We start from the raw sequence: 26,662 nt of genomic DNA on the forward strand, positions 1-26,662 counted from the left end.
ATATTTAAACTTGTACAATATGCATGTATTGCTTTAAATAATGAGATCAAAGAAATTCATCCAATGAGATAAAGCTCGTTTAAATTACTGTCAAACTCCTATAATAAATCACTGGCAATTCCCGCACACAGCAAACAGACGTCCTCCGTCTGCGTCCGTTGTCCCCGTCCTCTTTTATCTACACCCCCAGAAAATTTAATATTGATAGCGATGATGTCAGCATGTCATACCCACTTTCGCTTAGCAAAGTTAACTTTGTCTTCCGTGTCGATATGCTACATCAGTGGACAAATATTTTGTGATTATAACGGCAATATACGTCTATAAAGACTTTACTTTTTAAAGAACGTTGAACGAACAGAGCTTAAGGACACATGATTGTTGATCTTTTGTCAGTCCAGCAGGTAAGTTGTTATTTGTCCTATAGCTTTTATGACTTTTTACTGTCAACACAACAAAATTTGGTGGTCTATCTGACTACGACATATAACCAAAACTTTTGTCAGTATAGTTGTGTCTTTTTGGTTAAATAATAGCTTTCCGTTTCCTTTCAAAACATTAGCATGTCTCAATACCTTTGCAATTTGTGATTCCTGTGCACAGACACAACAGATTTTCGACAGTAGCAAGATATGATGAGAAATGATTGTTAGGTAAAAGCCCAGCATATACGAGTATAGCGTTGACTACGGCCATCAAAGAATCGTGTAAAAGATTAATGTATTTTAATATGACATATCGTCGCGACTAAAGCAGTTTCATACTGTTTTGATACGGTCTACTTAATCTTGCAAATATTTATCACTTATTCACTTATAATCACCTCAAGTTACATATGTTTCCTAGAGGTGTTTGATTACAAATGTTGTCGAGAAAATGGAAAATGCGAAAGTATTGTTTCGAGTAGAAGAGTCATTTTAATGGACTCATCATTTCCAGTTTTACGAGCAAGGCTAAGTAATCAATAGCCACATTAAGATTTACAACCTTTAGGCTTCAATTATACGCCAGCTATGTAGTTAACTCCGGGTACTCGTTCGTGCGAAATCCAGTACTGTATAAACCTATCGACTTTGTGTCTACGTATATTCCTGTACTGCATTAAGACATACAGGAGTTACTGAAGGCTAATCTCAATCATAGCGAGTAAATGTTTTGCGACAGAGGCGTACCCAGTGGAATGGATAATCATATGCGTATGCTCTACGATACAAATTTTTTTTAAAATAAACTGTTTTCTACAAACAATATCATGCAAAATTCTGATCGGGCCAAATTTCTTATTACAAATATAAAACGACGTGAAGAATATTTTGGGCAAAAATTTACTGCTATTTCTACTTTAAAACGCTGTGAATCTTGATTCGAAAATTCGAAGGAGTGAACAACTCTACGATACACAACTTGTTCTAAACAAGAAAAAAACTTTTATTTCAAAATTGACTCAAAATGTAGAATTAATCATCGTATGCAAATTTCGGGTAGAAATTAAGTTTAGTCAACCATCTGTATTCTTATCAAAAGCGGAAATGACGATTTATTTAAGTAAGACTTCAAAATATATGATATAAGACTACTTGGTCTATTTGTGGCTTGTACGTGTGTTAGTAAGTTATTTCTTCTTTATAAGAACGAGTTTTTGAGATCTTGATCAAAGTTTTATCAGACATTAGAACTACTAATGAAGAGAACAACATCCACAATTTTGTCAAATGCATTGTTACATGTTTCACGAAGTTGTATTACTTGGGCAAAGAAGACACAATAAAAGTTGCACAAACTTGTTTTTTCAACAAATTGTGACAAAACACTATTTATACCTGATTCCCAAGAAAAATATGCTGGATTGTTTTGAGTATAGCACGTGAGCACTGGCTTACAAATAAATATATCTGGCAAGGGGGGTGATCCTAAACTGCTACTTCATTTTGTGTTGTGGAGCAACTGACCAAGCCAACTATATCATGTAGTTTTAAAGACTTACTCAATTGAAGGCTTAACTTTTGATTTAACTTAGTTTGATTTAAAATCTTACTTCAAATAGCTAACATTATCCAATGATGCTTTTCGGCAAGGTTTTATAAATCTATACGGAGTAAAAATTGCCAAGTACTATTGCTTATAAGTACTTTCTTCCCACTGAAGTCTTAATTCATCATGAAGCATATTCCGGTCTTCTAAATTAGTCTATCAGTTGAGGGGGTACGATGGATAAATGAAGAGGAGCAAATAAAAAATTTATCAATCTGATAGTTATCTGATAGCAAGTTTTTCTTAGTAGCTTTCCCTCAGAAATTGACACGTGAAAAAGTGGCTGTATGTTTTCTCTTGCCGTCATTTTGTTTTGTTAGAAAAGATTTTAAAAGTTTTATTTGATTGGTGGAAAGCTTTAAAAGGCAGCAATTCTTGAGTTGAGTTATCTAAAAGTTTCCAACGTAACTTATTTCATTCCACGCATTAGAAATATAAGTCTATGTCTTCAACATTACTATCATCTGGAGTTATGTTCTCATCCATGACAGCCACGCTGTCGCACGTCAAAAAACACATATTTGTACACTTCAGTCCATTTTTCAAGCAGCAACATGACTGCATAGAGTACACCCGTTTGTATGAACATGACAGAAGTTCAAATAAATCTTCTGGAGCGGGTTTGACCTAGCCATAGGAAGTTATTGATGTCATTATCAAACTCTCATCCGTGTCGTTGTGGAGATTGTACCTCTAAAACAAAGAGACAAAACACATCTCCAGATAGTGCTTGGTATTTGCATCGTTCAACATGAAGACGCTGAGATGATTTGCATAGAGGTAAAGCTTAGGGCTCCACTTTGCCACCTTTTACGCAGTAAAGCTTATATTGGGGCAGATCTACGCTGTAAACCTCATGTCGATAAAGATTACACACAAAAGCTTCTGTTGCCTGACAGATTTCTTCAGATAAATTCCACGTTTCTCGGATTTGCGCCATATCATGTAGGCATTCTGTCTTTTTTTTGTGGAAGCTGCATTGCTTTCCATTTTTCTTTTTCAAAAGAATGCAGAAACTTTGTTGCAACCAGTCGGAGCGTGTACACCAATCAGACCTTTGAGATAGTTGTTTTTGCTAGTGCCATCAAATAAATGGTTATTTAAGTAATCGAAAAATGACGACAATTTGATTATTTTGGACTATGAACCTTTACTTTTCTTGATGTAACACTCACCAAGAAATTGGCAGTGAGCAAGATAAATAATAGGAACATCAGCGTCATTACAATGAATAACACACTTGTCACTAGCATGTTGTGCATGGAGAATGATACGCGTATCTCCTTCTTAATGGTTGTACTGCAACTCTGGAACCAGTGCACAAGTGCCAAATGTAAGTTTCCAGCACTGGTCTTCGCATGTGACATACATTGGATGGTCAACAAGTTTGATTCTAAATTAAGGATTCCTCCATTGCGACAGCAAATATTTTATGATTTCGATCTTGTTCCATGTAACAGAAAGCAATTTACTCCACACTTTCACTTTGTAACCCGACTAAATGCTCTTATACTTGATCCCATCATAGCGCATTGAATTCCTTCTTAATCTTTCAAGACTGTTGATAGAAATTTGTTTTTAAATATCATAAACCACGTCAATTCGTTTGCTATCGGTGTTGGTCACCAATTCAAATAATTTTTCACTGACCACTTCAAATGCTGCACAGGGTAGAGGTTTAAACTTCTGCAGGAGCGCCATTTGAGCATATATATAGTTTGTGTTCGCAGGATATCAGTCCATGATCTTGATATGTTTCTCAAATTGTTGGGTAAGTACTACTTTGTTTGTCTTTCTTTGTGAAGCATATGGATCGGCTAGAGACCAGGGAAGTGCTCCTAATGGATATTTAAAGACAATTTTCATGTAAATATTAAGGAGTTGACTGAGCAATGCCATGCAAGCGAACAAAGATATATTCATTTGTAAGGGGATAACTTTAGTCTTTCATTCAACTTTAACTGTGGTTTTCAAATTTTCAATTGTTTTCAGTTTCAGTTTCTTCATATGATCTTAGAATTGTTTTTCTGGGGATGCAAAAATTCGGGATGAAACAAACTCCTTTTGCTGCTTCTTACCCTCTTTTTCTGGCTTTCAACAGGTCATTGCGTAATTTAGTTGTCACAGCAATCCCTGGTGGCAAGTTCGTGAACTCGGCGTTTGCTTTCCAATGATTGCTAAATACTTCATCCAGAAGATCAGCTAAATTGTCTACATGTCTTGCATCTGCTTTTATTCTTCCTGGTTTCAACTCGTTGTGGAAATACGATTTATTTGCTGCTATGGACAAATGCTCTTTCATGAGTTTTCTGTACGCAGCACGCCTCGCGTGCACCCATCTGAGATGCAGCAAAATTGGTACTGAAACCAATATATCCAACGCTTGTATTAAAGTCTCTGTTTATGGTATTCTTAACAGTTTTGTCTGCTTCATTGCGTTCCAAGGGATTCTGTTTTATCATTTGAATCAAGGACTGACCGTTACTGAATGCAGCATGCTCTTGTGGCATTGCAGTGGGCAAGCTTTGCATGTCATTTAAAAGTGAGACTAGGTATCGTGCATAACTTTTTCCATCATATTCAAATGCCCAATTGATGATTTCTTCGATGCACACAAGATAAAGATTCCATGACCTTGTTCATGTAGCGTAAATTAAATTGAGTAGGAGATCGCAAAGGTCGATATATGTTAGCCAAAATCTTGCTAAATTAGTTCCACTTTTCTTGATGTCATGAACATATGCATTAAACAGATTTTCCCACTTGAGAAACTTATGACTTTGTAACACCTTGGTAAGCTCCTCTTCATTATGATTTAGCTTCATTTGCTATAGGTCTAACGACGTCACTGACTCGACCAACGACTCAAATTCCTTCAAAATAAAATTCATTAGTGCTTCGTATGTCAATTTGTGAAGGTGCACAGCTCTGTTATAAAGCTTTCCTGTCAATACTTTGTTAATGTAACCTTCGGCAATTACTTTGCTTTCTACAGCAATTTCTCGGAGACAGGCATCGCCAAACTGGGTTCCAATGACACCCAATAACATCATGAGAAGATGGAATCTATCCATCATCATGACAAGCCCGTCAAATAAGGATTTGTGTTTCCAGAATATTTCGATCGTGTTCGCGTTAAATACCTGATCTAAAACACAAACAATTACCTCATAAGCAGTTTTCAGATCAGTAGCAGAGGAATGTATTATATTTTTGCAACTAATAACGCTCTGAACAATCACCACGTGGTCTCTGATTATAATACAGGGCTTTACCAAGAGTACGACTACGACAACGAGTACGAAGTTTGACCGTGTAAGGGAATGGCACGAGGAAGTTTGTTGTCGTTGTTGCTTTGTCAAAATTTTGTTTTAGCTATAAACAGCAGAACGAGCCTTTTTATTGCGAAAAACACCGACGTTTGCGAAGCAGCTACAGCTGCATTTGTCAATAACGATATCAACTAATCGGTAATACTGATTTTGCGAGAATATAGGACTTTTTAGACTGAAAAATCTTTACCATTTTAAATTTTATGTACTATATATTTATAATATTTTATTGATTTTATTGTTTGTTTACCGTTCATTTTGCGCACGAAATACATGAAAGTTTTCAAGGTCTTATTTTCCTTTTAAATGTACATATGCGCTCAAAAATTGTTCTAAAGTAAAGCCTGGATGCTCGAAAATAGTACTGTAAACTAATTTCGTACACAATAAAAAAATATACCTGCTTTCTTTGCTTAAAAAGACATCGTAGTCGCGACTACGAATTTTTTACAAAACATCCTACTCAAATTGATGACGGCTACGTGTTGTTGTTATCGCAACAATAGGGAGCTTTAGTAAAGACGACGAGTACGACTCATTGAGCTCTATAAGACCTGGAGGGGCAAAGGGGCCTGGACCCCGTGGTCAAAAACATGGCGGTAATGGCGGATTTTGGTTGTCAAAACTTCCACTTTGAGAAAAATTTTTAACATTCGCTCCCTCCCGAAACGGATCTCTTTTACTGCTCATAGTTATGACAACCAGCGAAAACAACCACGAACCGTAAGCATAAAATATTGAAAATAATGCTTCAGGTTTTTGTGAAATATACACACACATTTAAATGAGGTAAATCTACTGTAAAATAACGTATATTTTGTCAAGTAATGCTTTAGCTATATTAGAAATAAATATCAAACGGCAATCTTTACACTGTCAATGTGTTGTTAAGCTTTAATGCATAATCCCATGCGCATTACTTGTGTTTTTGACTGTTTGTGAACAGCTTGGTGCAACTGTCTTTCTTGAATAGATGGGTAAATCTTAGTTAAAATGTCCAAAAGGAGTTAGAAAAGTTAGCTTACCCTACGACTTAAGTCGACTGGAAATATATTATAAGTAGGTATGTAATTTTTTGAGTTTTTTGGTAGGATTGATTCTGGGTGTCTTATAAAGTATTATGATATTCTGATAAATCCACTGAGAACTTATGAGGAAAATATCTTGAACTAGGAGAGCAAAAGAACGAAATTCAGAAATTCTATAATCATGTTGCTGGTTCTGTTTTAAGCCAAGATATTAGAAACTGGATTGTTATTGACAACCATGGATCTACTACTGAACAGAACTACATTAATTTCCCATTGAAAATACTATTTCTTAAATCGAAGTGCATTGGTTTCTCTGACATAACACTTTTCTTATTGCTGCATGAAGGCAAACCTGTTTAAATAATTATAATGTAGGTGAAGATATTTAGCATGTTGTATAATTGTTATTATACAGACATTATTTATAATATAATGGCCTTGTGTAATGTATGTCAAGAACTTATTATTTCTCAAAAATGCTAACCTTCTTGCACTACTTTTCTTTTGTGTCCTTACAAATTACAGTTACCTATACTAATTTTTTCTAGGTTCAAACAACTTGACAAATTTTTGAATTTTACATTATGCCTTTGAATTTTTCTTTTTGTCTTTTGGTAAAAATATCAGTGAATGACTAAAAATCAAGTTTATCTAAAATAGTATTTTGTACAAAGTAACTATACATAATTGGAAAAGTCTCATGTTGAAGGCAGATGTGGCTTCTTTTACTAGCTACTCTTATTCTTTTAAATGATATCGTAATTCTTCAAAAGACATAAAAGTTCTTTGCCATCAATTTTGCTTCTTCCACATTCAACTTCATTGCAACCAATGCATCTTATGTGAATTTTTAATCACCTGGAATTGAAAAACGTATGGATTTTGTCAGATGATGCAGTACTGTATTTAATGTTTCATGCATGTCATGATAAGCTTTTCTTGAGCAAATATTTCAAGGTAGGAGCAAAATTTAGCACAATATTGAACAAAGTAGTTTTTATCTTGATTTTGATGTACTAACCTGTTTACTACACTGTGTAACAAACAATTCATTTACAGAAACACCAGATGTCATTTATAAAACTTTTAGCATAAAGTAAACCTTTACACACCATCATCATGATTGTCCATAATCTGTCAAATTGTCCAGGCTAGCTGTTTAATACAGGTATTTTTTATTGTACGACATGTGCCAAAGAGCTCATTAATTAATCCTGCACTGCATTTGATTTCAATACAGCTCTGTCCTTAATATTTGCTTCATATTTTCAGAAAAAATATCATGAAAAAATCCTCCATTTCAACTCAGTTGAAACAAGGAGTTTTAAGATATGCATATCTCGATAAGAACTGGTTGCTTTGCCTCGTCTAGCAAGCGATTAAGTAAAGAACAAATAAGACTGGATAAACATAACTTAAATTATAACTTAGGAGTAAATACATTCACAAAATATACACCATCACACTTCAAGTATTGACTTAAATCAAAACACTGAACACTTTAAATGGTAAACAATCTTGCGTTGCTTAGCGGTGTCATGAAATGTTTCCTTTTATGGCATTACTTCAGCATCCGCATACCAAACAAGTTTGCAGCATGTTTTAAAGATAAAATTTCTAAAAGTTTTTGTGCTTGGCATTGATATTTTATATAATCGCAATTGTGGTTGTCAAATCCTGGTGGGCGAAAAAAAATTCATTTTATGAGCCCGCGTCTTTCCGCTGACTTTGACAACCAAAATCCGCCATGTTTTTGACCACGCGGCCGCGCGCTAATAATTTATAGTAATTTGGTTGACGTTTCCCCTCCAGGTCTTATAGAACTCAATGGTACGACTACGAGTACAAATTACGTCATTTTGGCGCGAAAATATTGTTGCGACAACAACAACACGTAGCCGTCAGCACTCATCAATCTGTGTACAATGTTTTGTAAAAAATTCGTAGTCGCGAGTACGCTGTCTTTTTAAGCAAAAAAAGTAGGTATATTTTTTTATTCTGTAAGAAATTAGTTTACAGTACTATATCCGAGCATCCGGGCTTTAATTTATAGCCTTTATTAAGCGCAGATGTATATTGAAAAGGAGAATATGACCTGCAAAACTTTCATGTACTTCGTACGCAAAGTGAAAGGTAAACAAACAATAAAATAGTACAAATATATCGCACATACACCTTAAAATAGCGAAGATTTTTCAGTCTAAAGAGTCCTATATTCTCGCAAAACCAGTATTAACGATTCATTGATATCATTATTGACAAATAGAGCCTTAGCTGCTTTGCAAACGTCGGTATTTTACACAATAAAAGGCTCGTTCTGTTGTTTACAACTAAAACAAAATTTTGATGAAGCGACAACGACAACAAACTTCCTATACGTATATGAATATTGCCCCTCCTTAATCAATGACCTTCAGTGGTCCCTGATACAAGACTGATAATCGGAAAGAATTGCTTTTATTTTTGAGAAAGTGCACTAAAACCATTGAAAATTGACTCCTTTTCGGATGGGCGGGTCTAGGGTATGTAATCATTTGGATTTCGTCGTCAAAATAATGTTTTATATATAAAGACTTATACAAACACCACCTTAGTAAACAGGGGCCGGTTGCATAAAGCTCTTAACTACTTTTTAACTACACTTTTTTCATTTAAAAAGTAGTTAAATTTAACCACGGGGTTAAGTCGGTTCTATAAAATAGTAGTTAGCGCTAACAGCAGTTAAAAGGTAGTAGTTGACTATCCTATGAAGTATAATTAACTTTTCAAAACACAGTTAAATATGGCGGCTTAGCTTCTCAAAGACATATATGGGCAAGATGTTGTTGATCAACAAGGTTTTACCTCGAGTTTTTAACCACATATGTATCTTCCATGGCAAAGGCTTTTAGACTAAAAGCTTAATGGACTGCGTACTACATTCGTCAGTGCTGTAAACATCCTAAGTTTTGCCGACTAAAAACAGCCAACAACTTATCTGCGTAAAAAAGCCCTTTTACACAAGAGAAATTGCATTTTGTATTGTCTTCTTTGCGTCCGGTAGTTCTTTCAACTCATAAGCGAGACTCTCAATTGAGATAGAGCCACTTCTTTAACATTAATGCACATAACTCGCTGACATTGTCTTACAAACACGTACTATTCATTCAATGACAAAAAAAGAACGAGTGTTTATCGAGCAATGAATCCTGTAGCCTTGGATGTATCAAATATTCAAATTGCATGTTTTTCCCTATGCATTTAGCTTGATTGAATATTTTATGCATCATATAAACTAATTGTTCTATGGAAAATAAGCTAGATTATGTTAAAACAAAGAGGTACCACAGTATAAATGTTGTTCTAAGTATACCAATGTTAATACATATAGATACATGAGCTTTAGAACAGTTTTTATTCATGACTACTCTTTTGTGTATCAGCTGCATGAGATACAATGATGTTAGTTTTTTAAATACATAAAACATTTCATCAGCATGCATGGTGAAGGTACATGTTGCTTGATATATACACATTATCCATTGCACATGGTTTATTACACAGGCAGAAAGTATACATGACAGTCATTTAGTAGGTTTTATTGATATTTCATCAAGTATTTTCTATGGAAAAATGTTTATTTTTAATGTACATATAATCTTGCTTGCCAATAAAGCTCTAGCTACTGTTTGATGATTTAAAAAGTTAAAAAAAATGAATAAAACTCCCAAGCTTTAGACAAAAATAGTCTTATAAATCACAAAGGCATAAATAAAAGTTTCTTAGCTAACGCAGAGAAAAGACAGTTGCTGCATTACATGGCTACTAACAATGATGACTCAAAGAAATGTTTTCTAATAATAAAAAATCCATCACTGTCATCTTTTACAAATATGTGTGATTTATTTCTATACACACATTTCTTTCAAGCATTTTACTCAGCTGTTATAAAGGACACGAAACGTCCTTTTCCTTTTTTACCCTCAATCTCTCAGCTTAATTTCTTAAAAAGCAAGGCCATTCAATTATTTAAATCCTTGCACATAGAACACAATTTGAATCAATTTGAGAAGAGTTCATTGTTTCGTTTGCCCAATTTCATTAAATACAATTGGTACATGAAATAAGGCAGTTCTTGCCGAGACTCATGTCATTCATCGACATCGTACTGTACTAGACAGATGATAAGGGTCGATTTTCTTGAGAAAAGTCCAAAGTATAAGCTACAATTTAATCCAGTTACCATGTCACCGTGAATCGTTTATTAAATTTTTTGCATCCGTAAAACGACAATCGTTTGCCATTTTTAAGATTTTACAAAAGCCAAGAGATTTTTCTTGATTTTAAAGTCATTTTATAGTTCACTTGCCCAACATTACAAAGCATAAATTGATTAAACTTTATGTCATTTAACGTAAACAACACTCCACGCAATTTCCACGCAAGTTAACAACGCAGTTACTTAAATATCCGACTAACTAAGTTTTGTGCAATGCAGTTAAGTCGAGCAGTTAACTATAGTTAACGCAGTAACCGTAGTTAACTCCTTAACTGTAGTAACCATTGAGTTCTATAATAACTAGAGCGGCTAACTTTATTGGGACCTGACGCCTAAAAAATGGCGGCCAACGGACGTATTTCCGCTGAAATGATCGCTTTGCAGAAAAATAATATTTTTGACCTCCCCTGGTGTCTCTAGTAAATTCTAAAGAATTTTTCAAAAAAAAAAAAACACGATATCACAGAATATGGATATCGTTAGTTCCATATTCTGTTATGATATGTATTTTGGCATTTCTTTTACAATGCCAACACATTAATCGTTCAATTGTTGGATGTCGTAGTTTCCACAAAAAGGAACATATCGCTTCTCACAGGTGAGATAGTTGCTTGTTTTGATAGTCCGTCAACGATTGAAAAGCAATTATACATGCACTTGAAAAGCTATAAAACACGTATTAAAGATCATATTTTTTAAGACTGACTTGAACGCTAAGTATACTGATGTTTTCCTGTTTTGTTTATAAAGATCAGTGGACGATCTGGAATAATCTTGACCGATAAGCGGGGTGGCCGGACCTATAAGGAGTCCGATTGCTATCGTGTAATTGGTTCGTTCAAATTTTTATTTTACTGTGATTGGTTTGACCGATTTCGACTGATAGCCAACTGAACTAACATAGTCAGGCTCACACTGAATTGAATGTTTGATCGTTACATATTAGTTTTCTAAAGCATGATAGAAACTAAACTACAATCAGATGGATTTATGGAAATCTTTTACAAATTCATATATTGACATGAATGCTGCTTTCAAAACTGTCAATTTTTTGAAGAGGGTGAAAAATTTATGGATGAATTGTAAAGGCTTGGCAAAGACAATCTCGCGAGAGACATTTCAGTCATTGACGTTCAAAGCAAGCCATCATTGTTTAGAGTTTTCTCAGCAGAAATTTACATCCAAAATCTTAAGTAAAGGACAACTGAAGTGTATGCATGAATGTAAAATATATTAGTGAACTTATGTGAGTATGTGATGCGAATTATGTCAATATGGCGTATGGTAAGCAGATTGATGCCTCTGAAATTGTTGTTGCCGAAGGACTTTTAGCTATGATTTCTTTAGTGCTTTGGGAATCTTAGCCGTTATATGGAAGCGAAATCATACATTCCTTCAAATGTATTTCAATGGACAAAAAATCTGTAGCAGTAAGGTGCTATGCTATTATTTATCTTATTATAAACAAATATTTGAGGCTTTTCAGTTTATGATCATTGATCATTCAATCATTGGACAGTTATACTACACATTGTTTGAGATTTAAGAAAACTAACATTGATTACATGAGAAGCTGTTTACTATAATCTGCAATTTTGAGTCTTTTCAGATCCATGAAGCTTTTATTTTTGACAATTTGCCTGGAATGGTATTAAACCTGAGTATTTCACATGCATGAAATGTTGTCCCATGTCATGTATTGTCCCCTTTCTATCTGAACACTTCATGTAGAGATATCAAGGTGTATTGATCTACGGCTCATACCGTAGATTGTTTGCCAGAAATTCGTAAGGGCTATTGATGTATGAAAAGCATTTTCTATAAAGTAAAAATGTGTTCCTAAATATGCATCTAAACCTTCAAATTTGGCAAAATGGCAAAGAATTTTCGTGATCACTATAATTTCTAAACTGAATTATTTCAGATTTACATTTAAGTGAGTTTTGATTGTATGAAAAGATATTTATCATAACCAGTAAGCTTGACACATGAACCAATTTTAACATTCATGTAATTATGTGGTTTAAAGCATGTTGGTTACATTCTGTTTAGATTGGCAAATACAATGCTATTGGTAATTTCTATATAACACATCTTGCATAAGCTTACAGAATATAATAGTCTAGTGAAATGCCTAATAAACATCAATGGCATTAAGCTGTTCTTAATTGCGAATTTTCACTCCGAAAAAATTTTGAGTTTTTTCAAAAGTTAAATTTGCTGGCACTGTATGTGGAGATGGGTAAAGGGTTACAATAAACTTGCATGGTTTGAAGTCTGAGCTTTTCTATATCTATGAACTGTCCCTTTTAGTACCAAATTTCTAACTTAACTCATTACATAGAGGTTTGAATGGGGATATCTAGGGGGGTCTATGCTAAACAACTTGGTAAAAATTTTTAAAGACTATGTCTTTTTTGGAATAGCATTATTGTAAAGTAAATTTTATGTTCCTAGGCATGCTAATGAGCCTTATATTTTGCAAGATAATGAGCCTAAATATTTGGCAAAACATTCAAGTGTTGTTCATTTCAGGTTTTTTTTAAAAATAAGTAAGCGAAATGTGTTGTTTTTACGCAAAAACGATGCCCACAAAAAACTTTTGTATTGCTCTATAACGCTGAAAATGGCATTTCCAAGGTTTTGAAATTCAAAATTTTCCCAGGAGAGAATGGCTCGCACCCCCCTCCCAGGTGAGGAACGCCTCCGGTGTTTCATGACTGATGTTTGAAAAATCCTAGATCCGCCCCTGTTTTAGGACTTTCATAATTAATTAAATTCGTTTCCGAATAAACTACACGCTCATGGATATTAAGTCAATTAAAATCTCACTCATTGAATGGTATTAAATATGCTCTCACTTATGGTAGAACAACAAGCATTCTTCAAGCATTTTGAAACTAAGCGTTTGCAATTGAATTGTAAATTGTCAAACGAATATTTATATTATACTGATTAACTGGGTTTTTTTGTCATTAGTTCATATTATTATAATGTTTCTCTGATAATGTTCCATTTTATTAAGCGTGTTCTGCACAATTTGTTTTCGACTACTACTATGACATACAATTTTAAACTCATTTTTTATGTGACTTCAGTTCAAAATATGCTACAATAATTTTTAAGTAATTCACATGATATTGACTCCTACAGATTCCTTTTGTTTTAATGTTCTTTATGACGCACCCCAACCCACTTTTTACATAATTATAACATTTTAACATTTGTGGACATAACTATATGTGGTTCAAGTCCTTAGATCATATTTATAGATGTTTCTACATTTCATATCCACAATTGAAACTCCTTTTTTCCTTAGAAGGATAAATGCATGGAGTGTCATAGTTCCCTTAACTTTGTTTTAAGGTGTCAGCTTTCTTACTCTCCGTCATTGGAAACTCTAGGGTCCCATACATTACCTGAAGGAATGTTGACATAATAAACCCAATTACCTGGACAACCTCTCTGTAAGAGGTATTCCACAAAGGAGTTTGCGCGACACAGCCAACTTCAGCTTTAAGTTTATTAAACAAATCAGAAAAGAGCAATGATTTTTGTTGGTATTAGCACCGATTTTTTCAGGCTGTGTGGAAAAAATGAAGTTATCTAAAGCTTTAACTGTATCGACAGTTTTCACTGCATTTTCATGAAAGTTATCCTGTATTTAGATAAAGTCATCAATTTAAGTAGACAAAATATAATACTTTTTTCTCAGTTGGGCACTGAATAATCGTCATCTTTTAGATGAACCGATGGCATGTAGCATGCTGGTTTCATCAGATTAATAGCATTCCAAATTCAATTTTGAAACACAACTTTTTTTATCATTTTAGTTGTAATATCATTGTATGAGACCCATTAGGTTTTGTTGTTAAGAAAATGTGTGAAATAAATTCATTATGCTCACGACTTTATTCAACAATGGCACTCGATCGATCTTGCCTAAGATCTCTTTTCATAAGTTTGTATGTAAAACCTCTAAGTCTTAAGTGAGATTGCACCATTGACAAAAATAATGATTTATTTAATTGTCCAACTTGAAAGCAGTTCACTCGTCTGTATAAAGGCTGAAACACACTAGGCAGTCGCTTTAGTTGCGCGTCTAAAACTACCGCTTTGCGTGGTTACTAAGCTAGTAGCGTAGTCGCGTCAGCTAGTCGCTTTGAAAGTTCAACATGTTGAACTTTTGACTTTGGTCGCTTCAGTCGCTTTACACTGATTGGCCAATAGATACATTTTGACTTCCTAAATGCATATCATATTTCCTGTCATAAGCATCATACGAAATTTATAGATTATACCTTGGAAAACGAAGGCAATATATAGTGAATTCACACTGGAATCTTTCAGTTTTATATGACTTATCAAATAGGGACAATAGGAGCTACAAACTGGAACCCTAATGCACAACCTAAGTCCGCAGAATAAGATTATCCACAATATACGCGTAATGGACTATGATCATATTGGCGTGTTTTAACTGGCTTGTTCTCTTTTCTCCACATAGTAGTTTGTACTGAGTAAATATTCATATATTAGTAGCTATAATAAAGGCCAAAATAAAAAGTTTAAGTGATATCTGTGTCTGTAACAAACTAAAATCACCGCCATTTTCAATAGACGCCACGGTAAAAGTCGCGATGGTCGCTGCATGTGTGTTTCTAGCGTTCAAGCGACTGACGCGTGCGCATCAATTCGCTTTGGACGCGCGACTGAAGGACTGCCCAGTGTGTTTCAGCCTTAAGTGGTTGATCAACAATAGCAGGTCTTCCTCTAAAGTAACAACTTGTAAATTCAACATGATGTTGTGGTTTTTCTTCATTAACACTTACTGCTGTTGTTGGTTATTGCCTGGAAATATTAACACATTTTTAGATGGATAATTCGGGTTTGGTGGTTAGGGGTTAGAGTTAGAGTTAGGGTTAAGGTTAGAGTTAAGGTTAGGGTTCTTCCCTTCAACTGATTCTTGGATAGAAAGGATTTTGTTTGACTTTCCCTAAGAAGAGTTTTTTTTTAATTAGTAGCTACCTTTAGATTGAGAACAGTCATACGGTATAGTATGTTGAATCTTATTGTACTTGTTACTCTATTATTTTACACTGTTGCTCTGCTATATTTGTTTGATACCCTAATGTCTTTGAGTTATGTTTGAAGGTTCACTCCAAACTAGAAGGTTTTTAAGCGCACCCATGAGGCACAAACTTTGCTACATTCTTTGTTTGAATTTGTCATAATTACGTTGCGTCGACGCACTGACAGCTCACACATAGTGTGGCCAAGATGTGTCAATCATAGGTATTTATTGTGATCAGTTGATCAACGTCTGCTGTCTGGCAACCTTTTACGACGCATTTGTTGTAATTTATCAATCGTGAAAGAAATTGTGGAAACCAACTTTAAGAATGGGTAGGTTGTTGTGTTCAGAGCCCTCTATTCGTAAGAGTTGCGACAAACGGTCTGTGGCTAGCGCGTAGCCGCCATTTCGGTTCAAATTTGCAAAGTGAATCTATAATAATACTATTGAAAATTGGGTATATATGCAAAAGTGGAAAGCAGTTTAAGCTTATTCCATGGTATGATCTAATATATTAGGAACAATAGCAAGCCCTTTGGGGTTTTTTAACGATTTGCGGCAGACCTGCTTTAATTTCATTGGTTTGAGCTTCGTTTGCGGTTTACTAGTTCGTGCTTCAAATTGATCGTGACCCACTGTAAGTATTTTCGTAAGTGAACGTGTTTTCTCGACTTATGTTCCGACTCTGTAACAAGTTTTCAAAATCTTTAAGCTTGATGGCAAGCGGCAATGTTATCCTGGCATCACTTGTTATCAACTAGTTGGACAAGACTTTGTTCGAAACTTCGAATCTTAGTAATCATGCAGTTTTGGTCCTGAGAGATTTGTGTTCAAGATTTGTAACGATTTAATAGTATTGAGTTGTTTATGCCCTCCAATTTGATCGAAGCATGACAATTTTTCTTCTGAAAGATCACAAAATTTTCTTGCTCAGCAGAAAATGACAGACTTTTTACTTTTAGTTATTGAAATATGCAGTGATTTGCCCAAGATGCATTTGGCCTTAAACATTTTATTCCTTTGTATGAAGTTATTTCGCCTTAAACACTTTATAAAGTATTAAAGTTTATTTCTAATGAAGTTTGTTAAGGATTCTGCTGAAGCATTTCTTTAAAATGAATATATTATTTCTATAACATGAAACATTTCTGTTATTGAAGAACAGTCTGTTTGCTATAAGTATACTGTTTGTAGTCTTTTATACAGCATATGAGTCTGATCCAACCTTTAATTTAGCAAAGAGTTACATTTATGGGTTGAGGAATGACTCAACTTCTGTATGTGTTTATTGATCAAACAGGGGTGTGTTGGAGGGCTTAGACCCGTTTGTTCAAATGCTATACCTTGTATTGCCAGTGATATATATATATATATATCAAAAAGCTAGCAGCACTTAAATATACATCAGAAAACCAGCAATATTTTAATATATATCAGAATGGCAGCAGCAGTTGTAATATACATTAAAGAGCCCAAATAGCTGAAATTATGGAAATATGCCTCTGTGATCTTATAAACCCAAACCTACAATTAAAATATCATTGACAAGTCTAGAAGAAAAGTAATGTTCTACTTTGAGCTACAAAAGTAGGGTACATTTGTACAATTCATTACCAAAAATATATTGTACTCAGCTGTTTCAGCGAATATCTTAATTATAATTACTTCATTTTTAAATGCTTGACATTATCTCCACTTACTCGACTATATTAGCTGGAACTTCTGGTCTTTCGATTTCCCAGTGGTTGCTTCATTCATAACGCGTGGCTCCAATAATTGTCTTTCCAGTTTGCCATTTGATATCTGTTTGTTTTATCATTCGTTACGATTTTGTTCGATTTTTAAATAGCTACTTACATGTCTTATATGACATATCTTACATTACTCTTTATTGGCAAATTTCTATGACGAAATAGAATTTTCGATCTTCCGACGTTCCTGTTATTTGAATTAAAAATAGGCTTGTTTAGCTTTTACTGGTTTTCAACCAACCAGGTTATAATATTTACAGCTAACTATACCTTTTTGTTATGCAACTAAACATTTTCAGAGTGTAGTTAATCAGGGGCGGTCTAGGATTTTTCAAACATCAGTCATAAAACGTGGGAAGCGCTCCGCACCTGGGGCGGTCCAAGACATTTTCCCCTGGGAAATTTTAAATTTCAGAGACTTGAAAATAACATTTTCAGCGTTTTAGAGCAATACAAAATGTATTTTGTGTGCATCGTTTTAGCGTAAAAAAAACTGAAATAAACAATACTTGAATGTTATGCCAAATATTTAGGCTCATTATCATGCCAAATATATGGCTCATTTGCATGCCTAGGAACATAAAATTTATTTTACAATAATGCTATTCCAAAAAAGGTATTGTCTTTAAAATTTTCTCCCAAGTTGTCAGGGAAAGACTCCCCTAGAGACCCCCAATCAAACATCTATGTAATGAGTTAATTTAGAAATTTGGTACTAAAAGGGACAGTTCACAGATGTGGAAAACCTCAGACTTCAAACCATGCAAGTTTATTGTAACCCTTACCAATCTCCACATACAGTGCAAATTTTTTTCTGCCAAAGATTAAGCAAAAATTATGAGTGAAAATTTGGAATTAAAAACAGCTTAATGCAATTAATGTTTATTAGGCATTTTACTAGATTATTATCTTCTGTATGTATATGCAAGGTGTGCTATATGTTAATCACCAGTAGCATTGTATTTGCCAACACAAACAGAATGTTACCAACATGCCTTTAGTCATATAATTACATGAATGTTAAAATTGGTTCATGTGTCATGCTTACTGGTTATGATAAATGTCTTTTCATATGATCAAAGCTCGTTTAAATGTAAATCTGAAATAATTTAGTTTAGAAATTATAATGATCATCAGAAATATTACCTAGTGATCATGAAAAATACTTTGCTGTTTTGTCAAATTTCAAGGTTTATCTGCATATATAGGAACACATTTTTCCTTTGTAGAATATGCTTTTCATACATCAATAGCCCTTTGTAATTTATGGCAAACAATCTGGTATGAGTCGTAGATCAACACACCTTGGCATCTCTACATGAGGTGTTCAGTTGGAAAAGGGATAATATGTGACATGGGACAATATTTCATGTATGTGAAATACTCAGGTTTAATACCATTCAGTCAATTGTCAAAATAAAAGCCTCGCAGATCTGAAAAGACTCAAAATCACAGGTTATAGAAAACAGCTTCTCATGTAATCAATGTTAGTTTTCTTAAATCTTAAACAATGTGTAGTATAACTGTCCAATGATTGAATGATCAATGATCATAAACTGAAAATTCCCAAACATTTGTTTATGATAAAGTAAATAATAGTATGGCGCCTTATGGCTACATATTTTTTGTCCATTGAAATATATTTGCAGGAATATAGGGTTTCGCTGCCATATAACGAGCAAGATTCCCCAAGCACTAAAGAAACCATAGGTAAAAGTCCTTCAGGAACAATAATTTTAGAAGCATCAATCTGCTTACCATACGCCATATTGACATCAATCGCATCACATACTCGCATAAATTGAGTTGAATATTTTACATTCATGCATACACTTCACTTGTCCTTTAATTACGATTTTGGATGTAAATTTCTGCCGAGAAAACTCAAAAGAATGTTGGCTTGCTTTTGAAAATCAATGACTGCAATGTCGCTCGCGAGATCGTTTTGCCAAGTATTTACAATTTATCCATAAATTTTTCATCCTCTTGAGAAAATTCACAGTTTGACAGCAGCATTCATGTCAATATATGAATTGCGAAAGATTTCCTAAATTTCATCTGATTGTAGTTTCTCTCATACTTTAGAAAATTACTATGAAACGTTCAAACATTCATTTCAGACAGTGATCTTGACTATGTTAGTTCCGTTGGTTATCAGTCGGAATCGGTAAAACCAATCACAGTAAGACAAAATTTAAACGAACCAATTACGATAGCAATTGGACTCCTTATCGGTCCGGCCACCCCGCTTATCCGTCGAGATTATTCAAGATCATCCACTGATCTGGCTATTGACCAATGGAATGGCTTAAATAAGCGTTCTTGAACTCCGTTATCGGTCGAACCAGTCGAGCCACCCTCTTATCAATCAGCCAGTTAATGTAATTCTAGATATGTTTTATCTACTGATCTGTTTACTAAAGTGGTATTTGTATGAGTTTTATACATAAAACAGAATTTTGACGATGAAATCCAAATGATTACAGAACGAAAATTTAATAATCAAAAAATTGTAATCATTAAATTTGATAAATAATTTTGAACTATAAACATCAATCGCGTGACTGATTGGACATACCCTAGATCAGCCCCTATAATTAATTATTTTAAACTCGAAGAAAAACAAATTTGTCACTGCTGCTTTGCCTGGAATATTTATCCATTTTTTCTATTTGTTTTGCCTCTGGTAGCTTTGTTTACCATCGTTTGTAGACAATATCAGCAAGTTGCTTGTTTATATTGTCACCAACCTTCTTCTTGCTCCAAATCGTGTAAATTTTTCTGTAGCTTAGCGTTGTTTCGCATTTTACAGTGTAATTTATACGGAGCTACCGATAAAATCAATTAATCACAGTCGAGAAATACCCTAAAGCGTGTTATTAGATGTATTTAAGAGCATTCTGCGGCAAAGTATTTTATTAAAAATGTTTTTACATCTTACTACAGACCAGCAAAGACAGCTCATTATTTTGCTATGCAATACAAATATTTTTACTTCCACTCACATGAAAATCAATGAATACAATGAATTTTTAAAAGAAATGAATAAAAATGAATACTATTCTTCTTTCTATACACTTTTAGTTAGACTCGATCTTTGCAAGGACTGAGTTTAATTGGAACCAAAATGACGGATACCTACTTATTTTACTTCTAAAAAAGAAAATTATAACTTTGTTAACTTTGTGTTTTCTATAATACGGTGTTTTATTTATCAATTGCAATTTTCAGACAGTGTTGAAAAAGAATTTTGGACAATACGTCTTGAAATGATCTAAGTTAATGAAGTTCTTCTATTTTCTAAAAAGTATTATTTAGTATTTTTAAAAGTGACTCATAAGTATTGCATTTAAGATCTTTTGCTGTATCTCTGATATTCATTTTTTGTCGTGAATGTGTAAATCTCATTATAGAATTCATCATTCTAGATTTTGAAATGATGACTGCTTCAGAGAGCTCAGAAGACAAAGCAAATGCGTTTAAGTTGATGAGATTAATTGTTGATCTTGGTGGTGAGGCTTTGCGAATCACATTGAAAAAACAACTGTCAGGTATTGATTTATTTCATGTCTTAAAGAACCCAACAAATAAGGCAAAACTTTCGAAATTAAAAAAGAAGAAAGTAATTGGTCAAGAACAGTGGGATTTATTTTATCCTAGTCCTCCAACATTGCCAAATGAAAATGATTTTGACATTACTTTACTTTGTATACTCTTACGCAATATTTGCAATTTAAAACCACCGCATGATCCAATTTGGAATAACATTCCTAATCCTACTGATCATTCAACTGAAGCAGATATTACCCGTATCAGGTTATTTCGCAATGATCGTTTCGCTCACTTACCTAACACTTCAGTAAGCTTTGATGACTTTCAATGTTTTTGGGTGGAAATAAGCGAACCATTAGTTCGCTTAGGAATAACTCAGGGAGAAATAGATCAATTGAAGAATGTGGAAGATATTTTGTCGAAAAAACTTGTGAGTTTAGACTTCGAGAGTGTAATTACGCATCACTACGAACAATTTTAGAAGGAACGCGGGAATGGGTTTTGATGAGTTCTTAGCTTGGTTCCATAGCGATACATCCGAAAATCGTGCATTTGTTATTTCCGCTGTTGCTGGCATGGGTAAATCTGTAATTGCAGCTACCTTGTGCAAACGTTATCCTCAATATTTGAGTGCAGTTCATTTCTTTCAACACAACAACAGTCGTTACAATAAAGCCAATACACTTCTTCAATCTTTAGCCTTTCAAATTGCTCATACTTTTCCTGCTTATCAACAGCTTCTTGAAAAAAAACTTTCTGGTGAACTCTCTCAGCGTTTGAATAGCATGAACGTTGAAGAACTGTTCTATTTGCTTTTTACTAATTTGTTTTCCAAAATCGTAAAATCTCCCAAGCGATTCCTAATTGTGTTGGATGCTCTGGATGAATGTGGTTATGAAGAAAGGGGCGACCTGACTAACTTGATTGCTAATCACTTGCAAAAACTTCCGCATTGTTTTCGCTTTGTAATTACAACAAGGTCAAACGAAGTTTCTTTAAACACATTCAAAAAATTAAATCCACTATTTATTAAATGCAGTGATGATCGCAACTTAAATGACATCAAATTATTGATCGATGAAAGAATTGGCTCTACTGACAGCCTAATGCAATTAAAAAATGATTTAGTAGACAAAGCTGACGGACTTATGTTGCTTGCATCTCTTCTCTGCAAGGAAGTCAAAAATGGAAGTTTGTCGAATGCATCCATACCAAAAGATCTAAATGAATATTATGAAACCTGCTTTAAAAGATTAGGTAAAGAATTAGAGGCATTTCAAATCAGTAACGAAAAATTTTTGTCAGTTTTAGATGCTTTGGTTGTTGCCAAAGAACCTCTTCCTTTCGAAATAATCGAGAACAAACTTTGCACGAAAAGCACATCATGTTTGGTTAAAAAAATTATATCTTGCTTATTTGTTGTCAAGGCAGACGGTTGTGTTTTGTTTTTTCACAAGACCTTGAATGATTGGTTGTTTAATGATCATGAGCATGATTACTCAGTTGATAGGAGTGGTGGTCATTGGATTGTTTTAGAATTTTGTTTGAAAACACTCGACGAACTTAAAGCTGTTGGCGTAAATTATGACAAAATCAAGTATGCGTCAGTGAAGTATTCAGTTAAGTATTGGTTTTCTCATATGCTTGCCGTTGATAATGCTTCTATCATTGAAAATATTGGTAAATATCTTGTAGACTTAGAAGTTTTAGTTGCTTCTTTGTTGATCGATGAAGATATTATGTTGCATATGTTCGACTTGTTTATCTCTCTTGACGTGTATTTTCGCATTTCTGAGGCCACTCGATTGTTATTTAATGATCTTTATTGTTTGTTGACATTCGTCGTTAACAATTATACTCGAGATATGGATAAATTAATATTTTTTTTGCAAAACGTTGTCAATGAAGTTAGAGATCTTTCATTCCAAGCTACTGCAATGCTTCAAACACGTTTCAAAGAGTCTGCTTATTTAGAGCACGTCGAAATGGGTTTTGTAAAGACGAAGTTTTTATGTTTAAATCGAAACTTGAATTCGATCGATGTTTCACAAAATCATGACTACGTCATATTGGGTTATGAGGGATTCATTGTACAACTTTTGTCGCTGAGAAAAGCAGATGTTTATGGATAAGAAATATTGCTGATCAGTTAGAGCGCTGTAAAGGGAAGAATTTCGCGTTATCTTTCATCCTTTCAAAGATTTCATTTTGCTTCACAACTTCATAAGGTGCTATGTATTAATGGTAAAATTTGCTCCAGTCCATTCCATTGTGATGATTCTACTTCTAAGTTCTTTACTAACAGCTGTTTTCAAAAGATAAGCGCACGCTGGTTACATATTACGAAAATGTTTTGACAGTATGGGACGTTGAGAAAGGTGAGAGGAAGAAGAGAATTAGATGCGTCAATGTGACCTCACTGTGTTTTACCAGGTCGGGCAGATATTTGGGTGTTGTCGAGAACAAAAACATGTTTAGAACATACGATGTAGCGAATAACTATGAAATATTTGTTTTTGACCATCAATCACCTTTTGGAGAAGTTTGTATTAGTTTCACTGTTGGTCTTCATTCTTGGTGTTGTGGTTTGTATTCACAGTCTTTCATTTGGAAACTTTTTGTTATAAATCCTACTGGTGAGAAACTTCTTAACTTAGATCTTACTTTTACATATCGTTTGTATCCTCTTGATCCCTTCGACTATAACATATCAACTTTTTCTCTTCAAGGTCTTGGGATGTATAATTATTTTATATTGAACAACGACAATGCTCTTCTATTTAGCTACGGAAAAGATTTACCTCAGGAATCTCATGTTTTGTTAATAGCACGTGCACTTGCAATTACTTACCATGTTGATAAAGAAAATATTTGCTTGAATGAAAACTCTCTTTATCTGAATGAAAATTCAAGGGTAATTGTTACCAATCTCAACACAGGTGACTTTGTTATCAAGGAATGTTTAGTAAATGAAATGGTTGCAGTACAAAGTGGAGTAATTTTGCGTAAAGAAAAAAGCATTCCAGAACTCTGGAATAATGATTTGACAGAACTTCTTTATAGTTTCAATGAACTAAAAGATACAAACCGAATTTTTGAGGTAAGCGATTTGTCAATTGCCTGTCAAAAAACTGATTCTCTTGTGTTTTTTAATATAGAAAACAAGCAACAAGAAGTATTAGTGAATTTTAAGCATCAAAATATGCACATACTTGCATGCAGCTCAAAAAATCATGTGTTTGCTAAAGTCAAGTTTGAGGATGAAACATCTTACTATATGTGGCATGAGGACAAACCAGTAAATGGTTGGAATGACGTACTTCAGAAAGAAATCATTGGAGGTAGAGAAGCACTAGATGGTTTAGAATATATAGATGAAGAGTTTAGAAATAAGATTGAGCGGCTAGGTAACAGTATTGATCACGCTGATTTTTCACCATCAGCGAATAAATTATTAATTGGTGACAGCCATATCTATGTAAAGGTATTTGACGTTAAAAACATACAAGTTATTTACAGTTTAACCATGTTTTTAGCCAAGTCTGTCTTTCTGAATGATAGATTTATAATTAGTGATAAGTTTATGTTGATTGACTTGAAGTGTTTTAAAAACGTACAATTAGGTTTTCCGCTTTTGCGCGTAAATCGTAGCAGCTTTTATTTCTGCTGTAAACGCAAACTTGTCTTTACTTTGTTTACTGACTTAGACGTTTTGATAAATTGCGCGAAAATCGTCTTGCCACGAGAATGAATTTAGTCTTTGATGATAAAATTGCTCTTTCTTGGATCATAACGAATCTCAACCACATTTCTTAAACAGCATCACATTTTCAGCATCACAAGTTCCTTATTCTTAAAAATTGTCATTAACATGTACAATTTATAACATTAAAATGTAAGTCGGAATTTCAAAACATGTGTGAAAGACAAAAATATTCAGTAGCAACAATAAGGGCGATTACGGTTGAAAACTAAGCATATTTAATTAAGTAGTTGCGAAAAGTATTAATTAAGTTTTTGTTGGAAACAGACTTATTACGGGAACTATTCCTAAAAGTCCAACAAGATAATAATTTAACTTTAACAATAACACAGGTTTATTAAAATAAAGTTTTACTACAACAAAAGTACGTAATATATCAGCTAGTGGTAGTTATAAGACAATATAGGTTCAACATTTATAAACTACATTGTAAAACACTAATACGTACACGTACAATGAATTTCTACCTAAAGAAGAAAATAACTTAACGTAATTTTAACAACAACGTAAGTTTATTAGGTAAAAAGTCCAATTTAAGCACGTAATATGCATACTAGTGATAGATATCAATAATGCTATAAACATTGTTAGTCTACATACTTCTAATGTTCATAATATTTTATAAAAAATTTCTTGCATGTAGAGAATCGTAGAATATAAGTATGTATAATGATTGTTTTCAAATAGTATATTACCTAACAGTGGTTTGCTTTTTCTATATTTGTTTGACAAGTTAGAATTAACAAAATGATGTTGTTGTCTTGAGTAAAATCATTATCTTATATGCAAACTTCATTTGTGACCTTTATTGTTTTATTATTGCTCTTTTATTTCACTATTTAATTGATTGATTTTATTTTTCATGTATGGTGTCTTTAATTGGTGACATATTCGTAATAATTTGGTTATTGTTCGAACAATGAAAGTTTAACAAAAAATGTTTGATGACATCATATGCATGGATCAACGTATATTTGCAAAATTGAAAGGAGCAGAGCTTTTACAGCTAAACAAATGCGATTTTTTTATACATTAAGAATATTTGATTGAGAACTTTTGATGTATTTTGTTATACACTATGCACACACAATTACTATGGTAAAAATATGCTTTGAGATATTTCTCAACTGTGATAGGTTGATTGCAGAGCGATAGTGATAGATTGGTTTATCTGTAAATGCAAAATGAAAATGTGTAATTGTACTGTATACATATGTGATTACACTGCAATCACTGTTTTCTGATTTGCTGATAAGCAATGAAAGCTAAACAAACTTCTGTTTAGTTCAAAAATACACGGCGACAGTTGTACCTAAACACAGTTTACTAAAATTGCAATCGCTTGAAAGACAAGAAATAAAAAGAATGCTTATAATAAAAGCAAAACAGGAAGCAGTGGTTCTTAGGTAACTGTTTTAAACAGGAAGGACACCTAACGATGCTTTCTGATGCAATAGAGCGTAAAGAAGAGACGGTTACTGACTGTACAGTCTAGAAATACCTTAAAGTATATTTTATTAAGTAATTGTATAATTTCTCGTGCAACTTTGTCTAGACATGCACTTCTGAGTGCATTAAAGACTGTAAATATTTTGCTGCAGTCGTGCATGTTTATCTGTACTTGCATTAGTAACTATCGCATTAACCATGCAAATTTATATTTAGTGCAGGATGGTTTTAGTATTAAACGCTGCTCGTTTTTGATACTATCTTGTTCTAAAAAGTTGTTCTTCAATCAGTCAATATTATTTTGCATTTAAATCATTTTTATTCTTGATAAAAGTTATATCGTCGTAATACTTGCATTTTGACCATAAAATTTGAAAACATGGGTGTTATCAGAGTCCAAGCCAGCCCAAATCTTTTTCGT

General features: G+C 33.7%; 1 protein-coding gene across 3 annotated transcripts; it reads left to right on the forward strand.

Annotated features, from left to right (window-relative positions):
* Positions 1-25,041, forward strand: LOC124455687. Of its 3 annotated transcripts, none has more exons than XM_047006322.1 (3): positions 1-404; positions 20,906-21,028; positions 24,188-25,041. In XM_047006322.1, the coding sequence occupies exons 2-3, from the start codon at positions 20,914-20,916 to the stop codon at positions 24,778-24,780; spliced, it is 708 nt and encodes a 235-aa protein (XP_046862278.1). In that variant the 5' UTR covers positions 1-404; positions 20,906-20,913; the 3' UTR covers positions 24,781-25,041. The 3 variants fall into 3 exon arrangements, with proteins under 3 accessions (XP_046862278.1, XP_046862277.1, XP_046862279.1); XM_047006321.1 differs by lacking the exon at positions 1-404 and adding an exon at positions 3,205-3,364; XM_047006323.1 differs by lacking the exon at positions 1-404 and adding an exon at positions 19,731-19,858.
* The last annotated feature ends 1,621 nt before the right edge of the window (positions 25,042-26,662 follow it).

Source organism: Xenia sp. Carnegie-2017, unplaced genomic scaffold, assembly GCF_021976095.1.
Source record: "Xenia sp. Carnegie-2017 unplaced genomic scaffold, XeniaSp_v1 HiC_scaffold_4, whole genome shotgun sequence".
Lineage (NCBI taxonomy): Eukaryota > Metazoa > Cnidaria > Anthozoa > Malacalcyonacea > Xeniidae > Xenia > Xenia sp. Carnegie-2017.

Coding starts and splice junctions, on each gene's coding strand:
- LOC124455687 (XM_047006321.1), top strand. CDS start 3,259: ATGAATAACACACTTGTCACTAGCATGTTGTGCATGGAGAATGATACG. Junction 3,365..20,905: donor CCAGTGCACAAGTGCCAAAT/GTAAGTTTCCAG, acceptor TCATCATTCTAG/ATTTTGAAATGATGACTGCT. Junction 21,029..24,187: donor ATTGAAAAAACAACTGTCAG/GTATTGATTTAT, acceptor TTTTTAATATAG/AAAACAAGCAACAAGAAGTA.